The sequence below is a fragment of the Microtus pennsylvanicus genome, chromosome 6, assembly GCF_037038515.1.
Source record: "Microtus pennsylvanicus isolate mMicPen1 chromosome 6, mMicPen1.hap1, whole genome shotgun sequence".
Classification (NCBI taxonomy): domain Eukaryota; kingdom Metazoa; phylum Chordata; class Mammalia; order Rodentia; family Cricetidae; genus Microtus; species Microtus pennsylvanicus.
In genome coordinates, this window is record NC_134584.1 from 105,922,948 (window position 1) to 105,939,346 (window position 16,399).

A 16,399-nucleotide genomic window follows, 5' to 3' on the forward strand; every position below is an offset into this window, starting at 1 on the left:
AAATCTGCTTGCTTTTGCTTCCTGAGTACTGGGATTAAGTGTAATCATACCTAGTTCTATGTGTTTTGGTTCTGAAGACATCTTTTAGGGCTCCTGATATAAGGCTAAGGAAGAGCACTTGATGCCCATTTTTGAGACTCTGTGACCCACAGGTGTGATAACAGGAACGCAGGTGTGGTAACTACTATGGGACCGACACCCACCCAGCGGAACTGGCAGCCTCTTGCTACCACAACTGAGTTAGTTACCTTTCTCGCTGACTTCTGCTGCCCAGTAGATGTCCGAATCATGTGTTAGCTGGGCCTGGAAAGGGGAGGAGTTGGGAGACAAGTCCTTGTCTGTGATGTTCAGCACTTGAGGCACAGGACTTTGGTTACAGATGGTGATCTGGCGTGGTTCTGGGAGTGGGCCATGGTCATTGATGTCGGTGAGTGTTATCAGGAGGGTCCCAGTGCCAGTGGTGGGAGGGCTCCCTGTTCACAATCACACACATGATGTCTTCAGCTTCTGCTCTTACTCTTGATTGGTGAATGAACCAATGTTAAGTTCCCCTAAGACCTACTTAACCCGCCTACAAGTGGCTACTGGTTACCACCCAGCTCTCCCCTCTTAAGCCCCTCTACACGTTAACTTCATTATAAACTAAATTGGCAATGGGAAGTCATGGCAATCACAGCATCGTTCTAATTTGTGTCCACAGCAGACATTACTAACAAATCACAGTGCAGCCGCAGCTACTGCATTCAGACAGCCATTATAATTGATCACAGAGTAAAACCCACATGCTACCTCATGCTTGTACAATTGTCTGCTGATCAGCTTCAGGAAACCTGAAGCTTCAGAGAAACCAGGCTCAAGGCCTTGATTCACTAGCTGTTAAGCAGAGACTGTATAATTTCAAAATCTCCCAGGTAATGGTGCAACACCACAATCATTTGTGGGATGCCCAGCGGTCCCTGTCAGTCAACCATCAGTAGAAACTGAGAGGTCAATTCAGAGTTCAGTGAACTAAAAACAAGCAGAAAAGTGAGTCCTCGGTACCTTGCCTATCTCTTGGGATTCAGAAAAATTAGGATCATAGCAGTCAGGACTTTAAATCCAGCCTGGTTTGTCAATCTCCACCCTACCAGCATCTTCTGCTAAGGAGGGAATAGACTGTGTTTGCTCTGGGTACCATAGGCCTGCCCATGAAAGGACTGGCTGAAAGCTCTCACCATTGTCTGTGGCCAAAACCGTGGCTTCATAGATGTTGTTCCTCACAAACTGTTCATCCTCACGATCTAAGATGCCTGCAGCCGTGACTTGACCGCTGTCTGGGTCCATGGCGAGCCAGCCAGCTGGGTCTCTCAAGATGTGGTAGCTGGACAGAAAGTTGAGAAGGGTCACAGCTAGCACATGAAGAATCCTACTGCAATCATTCAGAGCCTCCTAGACCAAGTGCAGAGCCTTCAGCCTTGAGCATGGCAGGAAGGGTTTGGTGCAAGGATGATGGCACTGGTATTGAACAAACTTGATGATGAAGGAACAAGCCACCCGAGCGTACCTATGTATGTGGCTGACCTGGTGCCCAGTCCCCAGGTACCTGATCTTCTGGTCCTCCTTGTCTGGGTCCTGGGCAGTATAGAAGCAGACCAGTTCCCCAACAGAGATACCCTCCTGGACCTCAACGACTTTGGAAGGTGGGACAAACACAGGGGCCTCATTGACATCTTCCACGTGGACCACTACGGTGGCAGTGGCCGTCGGGAGATTCAGCACAAAGTCAGCCTCATTGGTCACTGCTATGTACAGGGTGTGTTGGTTCTGAGCCTCAAAATCCAAGCCCTAGGAGAGAAGAGGAAGCTGAGGCAGCAGTTTGTGAAGTGGCCTGTGGACATCAGCAGGGTCACAGTACAGGGACCAAGACTCTGGTCAACAACCATCCTGCCCCCCCCCATTCCGTTCCCCCCCATGTTTCCTAAGGGGAAATCTACTGGGGTCTCTTAGACCACCCCAAAGGCTTAGCGAGCCCTAAAAGGTTCGTTCCCAATGGGACAGTGCTGTCCTCCAGGATGGCCGAGAAGCTGTGGGCATGTTAGTCATGACTGAGTTGCCTCTGGTGACCGGCCTGGGTAGGATGCTGCATCCTACCAATGTTACAGACAAAGAACCACCTCTGTGTTTCTTGTGACTTGCCGGTGTCCCCATGGTCCCTCATATACTGGAGTGAGAAACCTGTTTATAATTAGAGCCAAGAACATGTTTAATACACAAAGCAAGCTTTGGTATGGTTTTAATGTAGACTGAGTTCTCGAGGAACGCAACTTCTGAAAGGGGCTTCTAATTTAATTTGTTCAGGATGTTTTCAGTTGTTTATGCTCTGTTTCTGAATAGCAGTGGTGGTAATGCGTCACCAGGCCGACACACAGGATCCACTGCACTTGGAATGTCTGCAAACAAATGCAAGTATCTGACCACCTCACCGTGCTTTCTGCTGTAGCTGTGCTCCAATGTAGTGCACACACCAAAATAGTTAGGATTATCTTTCTATATGTATTATAGCCTTATATATTTATAAGATGCATAATATTTCCTCCTCTTACTTATTTTTTTAGACAGTTTTACCATATAGTCCTGGCTGGTCTGGAACTTTTTTTGTTTGTTTTTTGAAGCAGAGTTTCTCTGTATAGCCCTGGTAGTCCTGTAACTCACTCTGTAGACCAGGCTGGTTCAAACTCTGAGATTTACCTGTCTCTGCCTCCCAAGTACTGGGATTAAAGATGTGGGCCACCACTGCCCAGCTTGGCCTGGAACTCTTAACCACTGAGTTAGCTTTCAATCCCTGGCTTGGAACGCAATATCGAAGACCAGGCTGTGTTTGAACTCAGAGACCAAAGGTATGGGATTAACGGTATACACCACTCAAAAGAACATATCTGAAATAGTCTTTTTTGTTTTGTTTGAGACAGGGTTTCTCTGTAGCTTTGGAGCCTGTCCTGGAACTCCCTCTGCAGACCAGGCCGGCCTCTGCCTCCTGAGTGCTGGGATTAAAGGCAAGCGCCACCACCACCTGGCTCTGAAGTAGTCTTTATTCATCTGTTTACTCATTATTTTGTTTGTTTTAAGGCAAGGCTGGAATGGCTTGATATGTAGACCAGGCTGGCCACAAACTTGCAGTAATCCTCCTGCCTCTACCTTCCAAGTGCTAGTAAGTAAATGTGTCACCATGCCCAAATCGGGTCCACATTCTTTTTTCAAATATTTATTTATTTATTAGGTATACAATATTCTGTCTGTGTGTATGCCTGATGGCCAGAAGAGGGCATCAGACCCCATTACAGATGGTTGTGAGCCACCATGTGGTTGTTGGGAATTGAACTCAGGACCTTTGGAAGAGCAGGCAATGCTCTTAACCTCTGAGCCATCTCTCCAGCCCTCAGGTCCACATTCTTATTTATTTATTTATTTATTTACTTTGGTTTTTCAAGACAGGGTTTCTCTGTGTAGCTTTGGAGCCTGTCCTGGAACTCAAATTATAAACCAGGCTGGCTTCAAACTCACAGAGATCTGTCTACTTCTGCCTCCCAAGTGCTGGGATTAAAGGCATACGCCTCTTACCTGGCCAGAACCTTTTAAATGGGCCCATATTCTCAAGCCATCAAACACTGTTATTATCTTTTCTGGTTGAGTTAGCCTCACTGTATATATTGCTCTACCTGGCCTTGAACTCATAAGGTACCCGAGCTGGCTTGAGTGTACAATCCTCTTAGATGATGGGATTACAAACATATGACACCATGTCCACATGCTTGTCTCTTAAAGGTTAGATTTTGTTTGAGTGTTTATTCATTTATTTAGGTTGTTTGTAGCCCAGGCTGGTCTCAGATTGGCTACATAGCTGAGAATGAACTTGAACTCCCGACCTTCCAGATTCCACATTCCGAGTATGTGATCATAGTGTGATCCCAAAGGCTTTTTGACCCCACCTTACTCTGTATCCTGATGAAAACCAGACCATAAAAGTACCATCTCCAGTACTATCATACTCTCCCAGTCCCCAGAACCCCCAAAACAAAATCCATAGTAAGACCCTGTTTCAAAAGCTTAAAGGGGTTCTCAGCACAAGAGCTGGGGACAGTACCAGGAGCTACTGTCTTGGTGTAGTCCCCAGTGAATTACCCAAGGGAAGCAGCCGGGCAGGACGTCCCTTTGTCCTAGAAGCCCAAACGGACCTACCTTCTTGGTTGTCAGGATGCCTTGGTTGGTCTCTGGGTGAGTGGTGATCGTGAAATGGTCCCCATTATCACCTCCCACGATTCGGTAGGTGGCACGCCATGCCGGTGAGCCGGGGTCATCCAGATCAGTCACGGTTAGACTCTGCACCTCATGGCCCACTGCGTTCTCAGGCACCGAGGCCTCATACTGTACGGGGAGAGGGTCGGGACACAGTGCAGTCAGAGCAGCCTTCTCACACTTCTGGACCATCAGCCCATAGAGATTTCAGGACACACAGATACAGAGAGACAATCCCAAGCGACAGCACAGATGTGGGGACAAGGTCACATACCCCAGACCCACTTCCCTTCTCCATGAGGGCCTGAAGCTCCAGACTCTCCCAGCCTGGGTGCCTAAGCCCCTACTGTGCACAGCCACCCACCTTAGGGCAGAGCACAGAGGCCCCAGAGAGATGGCCACAGGGACAGGCGCCTCACTGTGTTGGAGGCCTAGCCACAGTTTAAGGGCAGGTAACAAAGACCAGGAAATTAGCTTTCTGTTAAGTTTTAGGTTTTTGTTTTCTGAGACCGGGTTTCTCTGTGTAGCTCTGGCTGTCCTTAAACTCGCTCTGTAGACCAGGCTGACCTCGAACCCACAGACCTGCCTGCCTCTGCCTTTAGAGTGCTGGGATTAAACGTGTTACGGGATTGAAGGTGACCCTGAACTACTGATTCTCCTGCTTTACCTCCCTAATATTGTAATTACAGGCACGTGACGCCCTACTTAAGTCTTCAGGACAATTTGTGTGCGCACACGTGTATGTGTTCACGCATGCATATGTATGTGCATGCACATATGCATGTGCCTGCAGGGGTGAGAGGTCAACTTCAGGTACTGCTCTGCAGAAGCTGACCACCTCATTTCCTGAGACAAGCCAGATCACGGCATCGAAAATTCAGAGCAGTTTAGCAGGCATTTATCACTACCTCCACTTCACAGATTAAGAAACTGGGCACAGAGAGACCTAGACCTGGTGGTTTGCTTAAGGTTACACAGCCAATAAGTGACAGACCTGGGACTTGGTTGGTTTCGGAGAAGCAGCCAACCTCGGTCCTTTACAAGATGAGGAATGCAGAAAGGAATGGGAGTTACCTTCTGTGGCTCAAACTCAGGGGCATTGTCGTTGACATCAAGGATCTCCACTATGGCCACCGCTGTGGTGGTAGAGCCCTCTCCATCCATGTCTGTGGCCTGGATGGTCAGTGTGTACTCGGGGACTTTCTGGGGGAGAAAGAGTACAGAAGGAGGGTGTGGGGCTGGAGCCTCATCTCCCGGCAGCTCTCCTGTGGAAGCCCCAGCACTGGCCAACCCTCGGCTGCTCCACATAGGCAAAGATATTCATTAGGAAACAGAAGGTAATTCCAATATCCACGGAGCTAGTTCTCCTTTGTGGCACACAGGGGACAAATCTCGGCAATATGTAAACTAAATGAGCCGATTGGACAGGAAATGAGAATTGCTCAAAAGCCTGCACTTTACAGCTGCCTCCTCACCCCCTAGGGGATCTAGCCAGCAGGTTAGGCAGCAGGTCACTGGCCCAAAGAGCTGTGGGACAGCAAAACTAAGTGCAGGAGCAGCCAAGTCAATGCAGCCGACCTGGGTCTCCATGGCTGCCCATGCACATGACCTCGGTCTCCACGGCTGCCCACTGGGTCTCCACGGCTGCCCATGCACACGACCTGGGTCTCCACTACCTTGCCTTGACCTTGGGGCAGCCACAGAAGCTTCCACTCTAGCCAGGCTTTAGCACATAGTACCTTCCCAAAGGTCACTTACCTCCCGGTCCAGGCCACTGGAGAGGACACTAATGACCCCAGTGCTTTTGTGGATGGTGAACATGAGGTCATGTGGCTCCTTTGGTTCTTGGCTTTGGATGAAGTAAGCTACCACCCCATTGTAAGTGTGGATGGCATCGTCCTCATCTGTGGCTGTCACCTGCATCACAGACGTGCCTGCAGAGAAGGGGCCGCTTAGCACCTTTCTCTCTCCAGTACCAGCCTTGCCTACTCTGGAGCCCTGTGATGTTCTGCCAACACCACAAGGATCTCTCTCTAGCTCAGTGGCAGCCAGCTTCCTGGAACCCACTTGCCGTCACACCCTTCTTTCCTGGGAAATGGATTCTCAGTTTATGCTGGTCACAGTCACCGGGGACATTCTTCATATCTCTGAGCCTTCCAGCCACAGCTGTGACCATGGTAGTGATTTCCAATAAATTTGGAGAAAGGTTGACACAAGCTTGTAATCCCAGAACTTTGGAGGCTGAGGCAGGAGGACTGCCCATGAGCTAAAGTCTGGCCTTGACTACAGAGTAGCGGAGACTCTATCTCAATCAAACAGTAAGTATGCATGCTGTTCTTCAGCCTTCTGCTAAATGTAATGGCTATGGCTCTAGCAGCCACAAGAGCTAGCCTAGGATCAGCAGAATAACAAGACAGGAAAACCCCGACCTTTAACTGAAGCCCTATTGCCACCGGGATCAATTGCCTCAGGGCTTTCTCAGGATCAGGAAGGGAAAAGCAAAAAAATAAAAAATAAAATAAAAAAAAAGACTGTTTAGGCCAGCCTGATCTACACAACAGGCTCCAGGCCAACAAAGGCTACACAGTGAGACCATGTTCCAAACAAACCCACACTACAACAGAAGGCCTTTAGAAGCTGGGCATGGTGGCACATGCCTGTAATTCTAGCACTCAGGAGGCAGAGGCAGGTGGCTTTCTGTGAGTCCAAGGCCAGCCTGGTCTACATGGTGAGTTGTAGGCCAGCCAGAGCTGTACAGTGAGACCAACATTTTTATCAATGTTTGGTGCAAGCTTGAACTCAGGAGGCTAAGGCAGGAGGGTCACAAGTTTGAGGCTAGCCTGGGTTACATAGGTAGATCTTGTCTAAAAAAATCAAAACAAGCAAATAAAAACAACCAATTATTTTAATGGTGGGAATCTCTGTTATTGGCCATCTCTGATCAACTCATCTCTGAAACGCTCAGCCAGACAGCCAAGAGGTGGTCAGTCCAGACTACTCCAAAATGGGGGATAGCTCAGTGGTAGAGCATTTGACTGCAGACTACTCCAAAAGAATAGGACCCTGACCCTGTCCTTGTCCCCAGTGCCTGTCACTGAGTTTAGGAGCACACATCTACTCCCTCATCTTCTATTCCTCTTCCCTAGGGATAGTAGCCTATTTTTGCTTTCCTGCTGGGCCTGGCTGCTTGCCCTGTGGCTGCAGAACTTTGGCTGGGTCCTCCACAGTAAAAGCCCTTTTACTGTGCGGTGCTGGTGCCCAAGGCCTCTCGTCCAGTCAGCACGTGTTCCACCCGAGCTGCACCCTCAGCGCACGGGTTGTTCCTAACCTTCACAGTATTTCAAGGCTGATACTCCCATTTGGGTTGAAAAGCAGAGATAGGTCATGGATGTATCCAAGGTCACAGGCAGTAAAGTCCAGATTTAACTCTGAGCTTCTAAGTCTGGCTGAGCCCAAGCTTCTGGGAAGTCCTCAAATGTGCCTGAGCTCGGCCACAGGTCAGCCTCGATCAGGACTCCCGGGGTGGGCGGGCGGGGCGGTGTGAGGGAATATATGTATAACACATAGCGACCTCCAGAAGCTGATCCCCGACTAGATCTGGACCCCGCAGGCCCAGGGCAGCCCCTCCCCAATCTTACCGGGTGTTGCTCCCTCAATGACCCTCCCTCTGAAGGTCTCTTGAGTGAACTTGGGCTTGTTGTCATTCTGGTCTGTCACGATGATGGAGATGTTCATGGGTTCTTCTACAGAGGCACCGTTCTCAGACACTGCATGGCCATAAAGCTGTAGGCACAGAGGTCTGGGGTCAGCTGGTGTTCCCCCCTCACCAGGCCTTGGCTTACCTCAGGAAAAACATCTACACTAGATACTGAAGGCTACTTACCTCATACTTGACAATCTTCTCTCTGTCCAGTGGCATATTCAACAGCAACCAGCCTGTCTCCTTCTCTATGGTGAAGACGCCCTCAGGCGGACTGTCTGCTCCAGGCCCAGTGATGCTGTAGAAAAGCTTGGTGCCTCTGTCCTTATTAGATTTGAGCTGGAAACAAAATAAAACGACAGCTGACAAAGTGACAGGTGCCTCACCTGGTGGCAAGGAGCCTTCTGCAGCCCCCACCTGGCAGCAAGGAACCTTGCTCTGAGGTCTTCAGACAATAAACCCTGCAGACAGCAGTGCTGCCCAAGCGGAAGGCACAGACATACCTGATTCAGCCTCTGAGGGAAAGGACCCTTGCCGTTCTCGGGGACGGAAATCGGCGGCATCACCCATTCTCTCTTGCGTCTTCGTAAGATGCGGCTGGGCAGGGCGCTCACTGCAGGCGTCCCTGCCTGCAAACAAAGGTGTGAATATGTTAGCTTTTACACGAAAGGAGAAAGGGGTCAGGTGTGGTTACACACACCCATAATCCAGCGCTCAGCAGGCCGAGGCAAAGATCAGGAATAAAAGGTCATCCTCAGCCACCAGCAATTTGAGGACCTGGAGGACTGCCTAAATCATGTGAGACCCGGTGTCAAAAAAAAGGCCCAGTAATAACACTTGTAGTATTAAAAATAAAGGAAAAGAAGAGGAACAGTCTATTTTTATTTGTATATACGCAAGGAATAATTGTCCTAATCGTGTGTGACATGTAGAAGGAAACCAAAGGGACAGAACCTGCTCACAGTGCTCATCTCTGCCTTCTCAAGAAGGTGGGCAGGGGTATGAGCAGATGGAGACAGAGGCTGTCGTTATATGGCTTTAAACAGTTTTGTCTTGAACATTTGACTATTCAAAAATTTAAAGGCACTAGGAAGCTGGGTGGCAGTGGCACATGCCTTTGATACAAGCACTTGGGAATCAGAAGCAGGTGGATCTCTGTGAGTTCGAGGCCAGCGTGGTCTACAGAGTGAGTTCCAGGACAGCCTGAGCCACACAGGGAAGACACCAGGAAGCAGGGCCAAGTGCCTCAGGTCTACAATCCTAGAGGTTCACAGGACTGGCAGTCCTGTGTTGAAACGAACTTTACTTGGGGTTAACACGGTAACATGGACCAAACTGGAAGGGAGGGACCTACAGAGCCTTAGTGAACAGGGTGCTGGCAGCCACGCCCCTCTTCCCACCTCATGGGCTGCCTCTCTAGTGCCTCCTACTGGGCAGCTTCAGTCACGGTCACTTCCCTGCTCTGACTAGCCTTTGATGCTCGTGGATGGTAGGCAGGGCTCACTGCTATAGCAATCAGACTGGCCAGCAGTAATCTGAACACAGCATCTTCCTTTTATCCTGAAGACAAACATGGTGTTTTACCTGGACTGTCCTACTGCTCAGCACGGTGATTTCTCCATGGTCAGCACCATGCATCTCATGTCCAGTGCGTCCAGTCAGTGCCACTGTGAGGAAAAGAGAAAGAGGGAATTAGAAAGCCGCCCCCTGACTAGATTAAGGACTACCAAGTGGTAGCATCCGGAGTCTCTGTCCAGCAGGTGGTTACAAGTCTCAGATGGCGTTTCTACACACCGTCTTACCATTATTTTAAATATCCTTTTCATTTGTATGTGTATGAGTGTATGCTGCTATATGTGAGGTGCCTCGTGAAGGACAGGAGAGTCATGCTCTGGAGCTGGAGTTGCAGGTGTTTTGAGCCCCCTGATATATGAGGGTTAGGAACTGAACTCAGGTCTTCTGGAAGAACAGTCCATGTCCTTAACCACTGAGCTACCTCTTCAGCCCCTCTATTTGGTCTTGGTGGAGGGAGGACCACCTCACCATCGGCTTGTGTGTCCAGCCTCTTTGTTCACCAGGTCAGAGAACCAAGGCTGGGAACATTCATGGCATCAGTTGCTGGTAGCTTTGTTGAGTTATATCTAAAGGATGATGATTTCCTGGAGACGATCTACACACAGCGGGCATCCAAGGATGTGACACCGTGTGACACTGTTACCCACAGACACTTTCTGCAGTTTCTGGTAACTTAAGTTCATCATACTTCTTTTCAATTCTACCTGCAACGCCCCCTCTCCCCCAAAAAAGTTTTATTTATTTTTATTTTACATGTACAGGTATTTTGCCTGCCTGTGTGTCTATGCACCACAGAGGCCAGAAAAGGGATTCGGATTCCCCTGGTACTGAAGTTACAGGTGGTTGTGAACCACCATGTGGTTGCTGGAAATTGAACCTGGATCCTCTGGAAGAGTGGCCGGTTCTCTTAATCACGGAGCCATCTCCCCAGCAGTTGGAGTTACTGACTACAAGTCACCAGCATACATCCAAGCTAGCTATTAGTCCACCCCCCTGATTTGTGTTGCTGGGATCAAGCCTAGGGCTGAGTGAATGTTAGACAATATGGAGTCGCACTCCCAGAGGGAGGATGTGGAGAGACCAGATACCTCGCATGCATGGCTGGTGGGAACGTGTAAGTGAATAGCCACTGTGGAAAAGTCTGGCAGTGGGGCTGGAGAGGCGGTCACCATTGAGTACTGGCTACTCTTTCAGAGGATTTGGGTTCAACTCCCAGCACCAACATGATGATTCACAACACCTGTGACTCTAGTTCCAGGAGATCTGACGCCCTCTTCCGGCCTCTGTGAATACCAAGTACGCATGCGGTGCACAGACAGACATGTAGACAAAACACTCACACACAAAGTAATATGATTTGAGAAAAAAAATAAAGTGTAGTCTCAAGGCTAAGCATGTAGCTCAGCAGTAGAGTGCTGTCTCACACGTACAAAGCCCCGAGGTCAATCTCCAGCCAAAAGTGCATGTTAAGATGTCCACAGCAGCACTGCATCACACAGGTGCTCATCACTGCTGCAACCGGAAATGGCAGGTGTCCACGGAAGCAGCGCGGACAGAAACACCGCGGACAGAAACACCGCGGTATCACCACACTTTGAAATGACTCAACAGCAGGGACGTGCAGCAAGGAGGAGAAGCAAAGCCAGAGAGGAGGCAGGATGCACGCCCCTGGAGGAAGAAACACCCCCTCCCCCAAACAGCCGAAGCTGGCAGTCTCGGTAGTCCAGACAGACCCTGTAATAAAAGACAGAGTAAGAAGAGAAAAACAAGCTTATTAACGCATTCAGTATGTGTCACATGGGCGAAGCCTCCGTGCGGCTAGAACTTTACAACAGTGAACAGTGCAGTTCAGAGAAGCCACAAGACAAAGGGAAGCACTTACAGAGGCAGGAAACTGATGTAAATCCAGGGAGCAAACTCATGGAGCGAGGTTTCTTTACTGATAAGAGCGGCTTTCAGAAAGGAGAATTATAGCCTGTTGGGGGAAAGCTGGGAGGGCAGAAAGGGCCTCCTCCCCTTTCTTCTCTACCTGCTGACCGCCTCTCCAGCCCCTGCATCTGCATCTGTATCCATCCAGCCATCTTTATTCTTTGTGCTAAGTATCGAATCCAGGGCTTAAACATCTGAGTATATACCCCCTCACCTCCTTCTTTCCTTCCTTCCCTCTCTTTCTCTCTCTCTCTCCAAAGTCTTCTTATACAGCCTTGTAGACCAGGCTGGTCTTGAACTCAGAGAGTCATCCTAGGAGAACTGAAATTAAATTAAAGGTGTGCACCAACATGCCTGCCCCTCTTGTGGTACTTTTTAATTGCCTTTTGCTCAAAAATATTTATATCCACCAGGCATCTTCTGGGGCAACACATTTTGGTTTCCTGTAGCAAGATTCCACCCTGTGAAGCTGGGAAGCTGGCAGAGCTTATGGAGGTGGATGAAGTCAGTCAAAGGGGCCCCAGGGCTTAACTACCATAACGAGCCACGGGCAGCCCCCAGGAGTCCAGGGCAGGCTTTTAGGAGCCCCTGAACCCCAAAGCTCAGAGCACACACACTTAGGCAGGATCCTCCTGGAAAGCTGGAATGTGCGAGTAGGAAAGCGAAGACTGCTTAGAGACAGCCTGCCTCCTTGACGATGAGTCCTGGGCTAACACACTTGGCTCGGGGGAAGAAGGGAAGAAAGGAACCAGGCTTGATTCTATTCCAGAGGGTGCCAGGAGCCACGAGAACCATGGAGTGGCCCTGGCTTTTATTCTACAGCACATGTCTGCAGGCTCACCCGAAGAATTTTGCTTCTCCTCAATCCTAGAAAGATGACCAGGAACAACAGATGTAAGATAAAGACTAGCCGGGCAGTGGTGGTGCTCACCTTTTATCCCAGCACCTGGGAGGCACAGGCAGGTGGATGGATCTCTGTGGAGCTCGAGACCAGTCTGGTCTACAAAGCGAGTTCTAGGACAGCCAGGATTGTTAAACAGAGAAACCTTGTCTTGAAAAATGAAAAAAAAAAAGATAAAGACTAACTCACCTTAAATATAAGCATGTGCCATCACGTCTAGCTAAGAGGTTTAACATGTTCATTAAAGTCACATAGCTAGGCAATGAAAATGCTAAAAGTAGTTCCCAGACCTATCTGAAACCTGTCATTTCCATAACCACCTCAGTCACATGGTCTTTTTCATCTTCCCAAGAGCTTCCTCCACTTCCCATTATTCCTCATCCACAGAAATAACAGAGATCATTCTTAAAGCCAGCTCTTTGTTGTTTTTCACCTGAGGCATACGGCAGCTTCGCCTGCAGGTACGCCAGTACAGCACTCAAGTGCAGTGCCTGAGCAGGCCAGAAGAGGGCATCAGACACCCTGGAAATGGAGTTAGAGGGGGCTGTGAGCTGCCCAATGTGGGTGCTGGGAACCAAACACGGGTCCTTGGCAAGAACAGTCCATGCTCTTAACTACTGCGCCAGCTCTGTAGCCCCCTATATTTTTATTTTTAAAGCCTGTTAGTTGTGAGTATCAATGTTTGAATTCAGAAATCCACCTGCCTCTGTCTCCTGAGTGCTGGGATTAAAGGCGTGCACTACCACCACTTGGCATGAACACCGATTTCTTGATGTAGAACTCAGATTAATTTATTAAAGGCTTAGATTTGGAAGACCACCATTCGACTTACAGAACCATCACGAGGACCGCACAAATCAGAGCACAAAACACGACTCTGTCGACCACACACAGCATCACCTAGGATCCCCACCAAGAGGAAACTCCAAGGTGAGATGACTTGCCTAAACCCATACTGCTAAAGAGTAGATTTAGAAGCAGAGCCCAGCAGAGGCTAAAGTCAGATCCTTCAGCAAGGCATTCATTCAAACCTGTGCACCCGTGACATCTGCCCAGAAACCGCGCTAAAAGTGCTTGTCCGCACGCATCTCCAAATTCCTACAGGGCGCTCTGAAGCCACTTTTCCTTAGCCATTTACACCATCCATCAACTTAATCAACAATTCCCGGCTGACACAGCAGAAGTGCAGAGTCAACTTAAATGTGCATCAGTGAGGGACTGCCTTTGGTTACATCATCATCATCCATGCAATGAAACATCAACCGCACGTTACAGGAAGCTATGAACAGGGCAGGGGAGCTAGCTCAGTGGTGAGCACTCACCTAGCATGCGGCTTTGGATTTGACTCCCCAGCACCCCAAAAATAAACAAGCTATAAGAGATGGGCATCCTTATTCCGTAGCCTACGAGAAGATCCTAGAGCATACTGCTAATAAATCTTATCGTTTTAATAGTAGAAAAATGATCTGTTTCCCTGCTAATATCCTCATTTGTACTTCATTATTTATTAGTGTGTGTGTGTGTGTGTGTGTGTGTGTGTGTGTGTGTGTGACAATGGTGTATTGACCAGGACCTTACACATACCAGGCAAAAATTGTGTCACTGAGCCACAACCCTAGTCCACATGTGTCCTCTTAAAGCTGTATTTGAGAGCTGGAGAAATGGCTCAGTGGTTACAAACACTTCCTCATCAATCACAAGGAATGGAGCTCAGTTGCCGGCAGCTATGTCAGGAGGTTCACAGACGTCGGCAGCTCCAGCTCCTTATGAGAGCTGATGCCTTCCCCTGGACTGTGCCCATCCCCCCATAAATAAAATGGAAAACACCAACAACAAAAATGGAAAAGTATCTCTGAAAAGCAATCCAAAAGAAATAGGCTTCTGGACAGAGAGCCCTGTAGCTGGGACAAAAATGAGGTGATTATTTATTGCAGATTGTTCTGGAGCCCCATGGTTACTACTGTATTCTTTTTTTTTTGAGGTTTATTTATTTATTTATTTATTTATTTATTTATTTATTTATTTATTATCTTTACAGTGTTCTTCCTGCATGTATGCCTGCAGGCAGGAAGCGGGCACCAGATCTTATTACAGATGGGTGTGAGCCACCATGTGGTTGCTGGGAACTGAACTCAGGACCTTTGAAGAACAGCTAGTGCTCTTAACCGCCGAGCCATCTCTCCAGCCCTCGTACAGCTATTCAAAACACTGACTTAACATTTGCCAGGCGTGGTATTGTATGCTTATAACCCCAGCCCGTAGGAGGTGGAAGCAGGAGAATCGAGTTCACTGTGCTTGTCAGCTGGAGTTTGAAGCCATCCTTGGCTGTAGGAGAGCCTATCTCAAAACAACAACAAACATAAAAAATGTAATAGTTACTTTACTTTGGTTTCTGATCTTGAACTGCAGGAGACTCCAGCAGCTCCCTATTCTATTCTTCCAGGTTACCCAGCAGGGCACTAATGACGTCCCCAATACTCATAAGCCTTAAGCCCCCCAAATTCTAAAATATGCCATATCCACAGTAAGCCAGAAAAATCTCCTCTTATTATCTACACATTCTACTCCCAAGGAACGCCAGCACACCCTGTTGCTGTCTCCTGGAACTTCCCACTACTACATGGTACATTAAGATCTCAGTATCTAGGGTGTCCATCTGTTCTCAGAGGGGACAGTACCAGCAATCAAGCAGCCAGCAGTCATGTATTAATGGGTATCTTGGGCTCCCCCGCAGGCTACATATTCCAGACACATCAGCTCTAACCCACATTCAACAGGAAGCAGAATACAACCAAGGGGCAGGAGTTCAGGCAGGCAGGGACATGCTTCAAACACCCACTCTGCTGGAGACACTCAGCTAAGTGTTTTCTTTCCCAGTCCTGGGAAACAATATCACCTGCAAGGTAGGTATTACGCTTCCAACCTGGCAACTCAGCAAACAAGAGGCTGTAGGGGCAAAGGGATAGAGGGTGCTGTGAACTGCCCCAGGGACAGCTTCAGAGAGAAAGTCCCAACAGCTAAAAGGCCGCAGGACTTCAAATCTTGAAGGCAGTCAGTGAAGAACACAGAGGTCCAGCACACTTGGCTGTCAACTGTATGACTACGAAATGGTGTGGGCATCTGGAAATTCAATCCACTCATCTGAAAAGTGAGAATAATAATAATGTGTGCCTGGTCTAGGATAAGACTTTAGTAAAAGGTACTGTCAGTCTACGTAAGCACGGTTAGCCAGCGCGTCTAGATCCAAGTCTTGGCTTCTACCAGCTCCCTTTGTATGCTGTGTATACATGTGTCATATGTGTGTATAGCACATACATGTGAGCGTGTACATAAACACACATGCGGAGGCCAGATCAATGTATCAGGTGTCTACTTCAGTCTACCTTATTGCCTTGAAAAGTCTCTTATTGAATGGGAAGTGGCCCCCACGATGTCCCCCACCCGGGACCCCCTCCTCCAGCTGGGCTGATTGGACAGCAAGCCCTCTCAGGCCCACCACCCCGTCTCCACCCTCAATGATGCTGGCTGGGGTTACAGGCACACACAACCAAGCCAGACTTTCATGTGGGGGTTTGAACTCGGGTCCTCACGCTTGCAGGGTAAGTGCTCTTATCAGCTGAGCCAACTCCCTGGTTCCCTCACTCTTTTAAGGTAAGGTTTGCTATGCAGCTTAGGCTGGCCTTGGACTTACTATGTAGGCTAGGCTGGCTTCAAACTTGCAGTAATTTCCCTGCCTTTTCGCCTTCCATGTACTAAGATAACAGGTGTGTGCCACCACACCCAGCTGGCCTTTTTTATTTTTAAAAATATTTAAATTTTTTTATGCGTACTTTTAAATTTCTTTGAGTGTTTTTGTCTGAATGTGCATGCAATACCAGCAGCAGCCAGAGAGGGCACGAGAGTCCCTGAAACAGCAGTTACAGGTATCTGTGAGAAGTCACACAGGCGGCCCAGAACTGAACCTGAGGCTTCTGTAACAGCAGCCAGTGCTCATTACCCCTGGACCATCTCCCCAGTACCTA

General features: G+C 48.7%; 1 protein-coding gene across 1 annotated transcript in view; it reads right to left on the reverse strand.

The window, feature by feature from the left end:
• Cdh3 (cadherin 3) overlaps positions 1 to 16,399 on the reverse strand; it is a 47,918-nt gene that overhangs the window by 12,995 nt on the left and 18,524 nt on the right. The window contains exons 3-12 of the mRNA XM_075977114.1: positions 9,557 to 9,639; positions 8,476 to 8,601; positions 8,156 to 8,311; positions 7,911 to 8,055; positions 6,031 to 6,206; positions 5,347 to 5,475; positions 4,216 to 4,401; positions 1,583 to 1,824; positions 1,215 to 1,360; positions 249 to 473 (exon numbers count right to left, since the gene is read on the reverse strand). Of these exons, the coding sequence (XP_075833229.1) occupies positions 249 to 473; positions 1,215 to 1,360; positions 1,583 to 1,824; positions 4,216 to 4,401; positions 5,347 to 5,475; positions 6,031 to 6,206; positions 7,911 to 8,055; positions 8,156 to 8,311; positions 8,476 to 8,601; positions 9,557 to 9,639 (1,614 nt within the window). The remainder of the gene's footprint in view (positions 1 to 248; positions 474 to 1,214; positions 1,361 to 1,582; positions 1,825 to 4,215; positions 4,402 to 5,346; positions 5,476 to 6,030; positions 6,207 to 7,910; positions 8,056 to 8,155; positions 8,312 to 8,475; positions 8,602 to 9,556; positions 9,640 to 16,399) is intronic.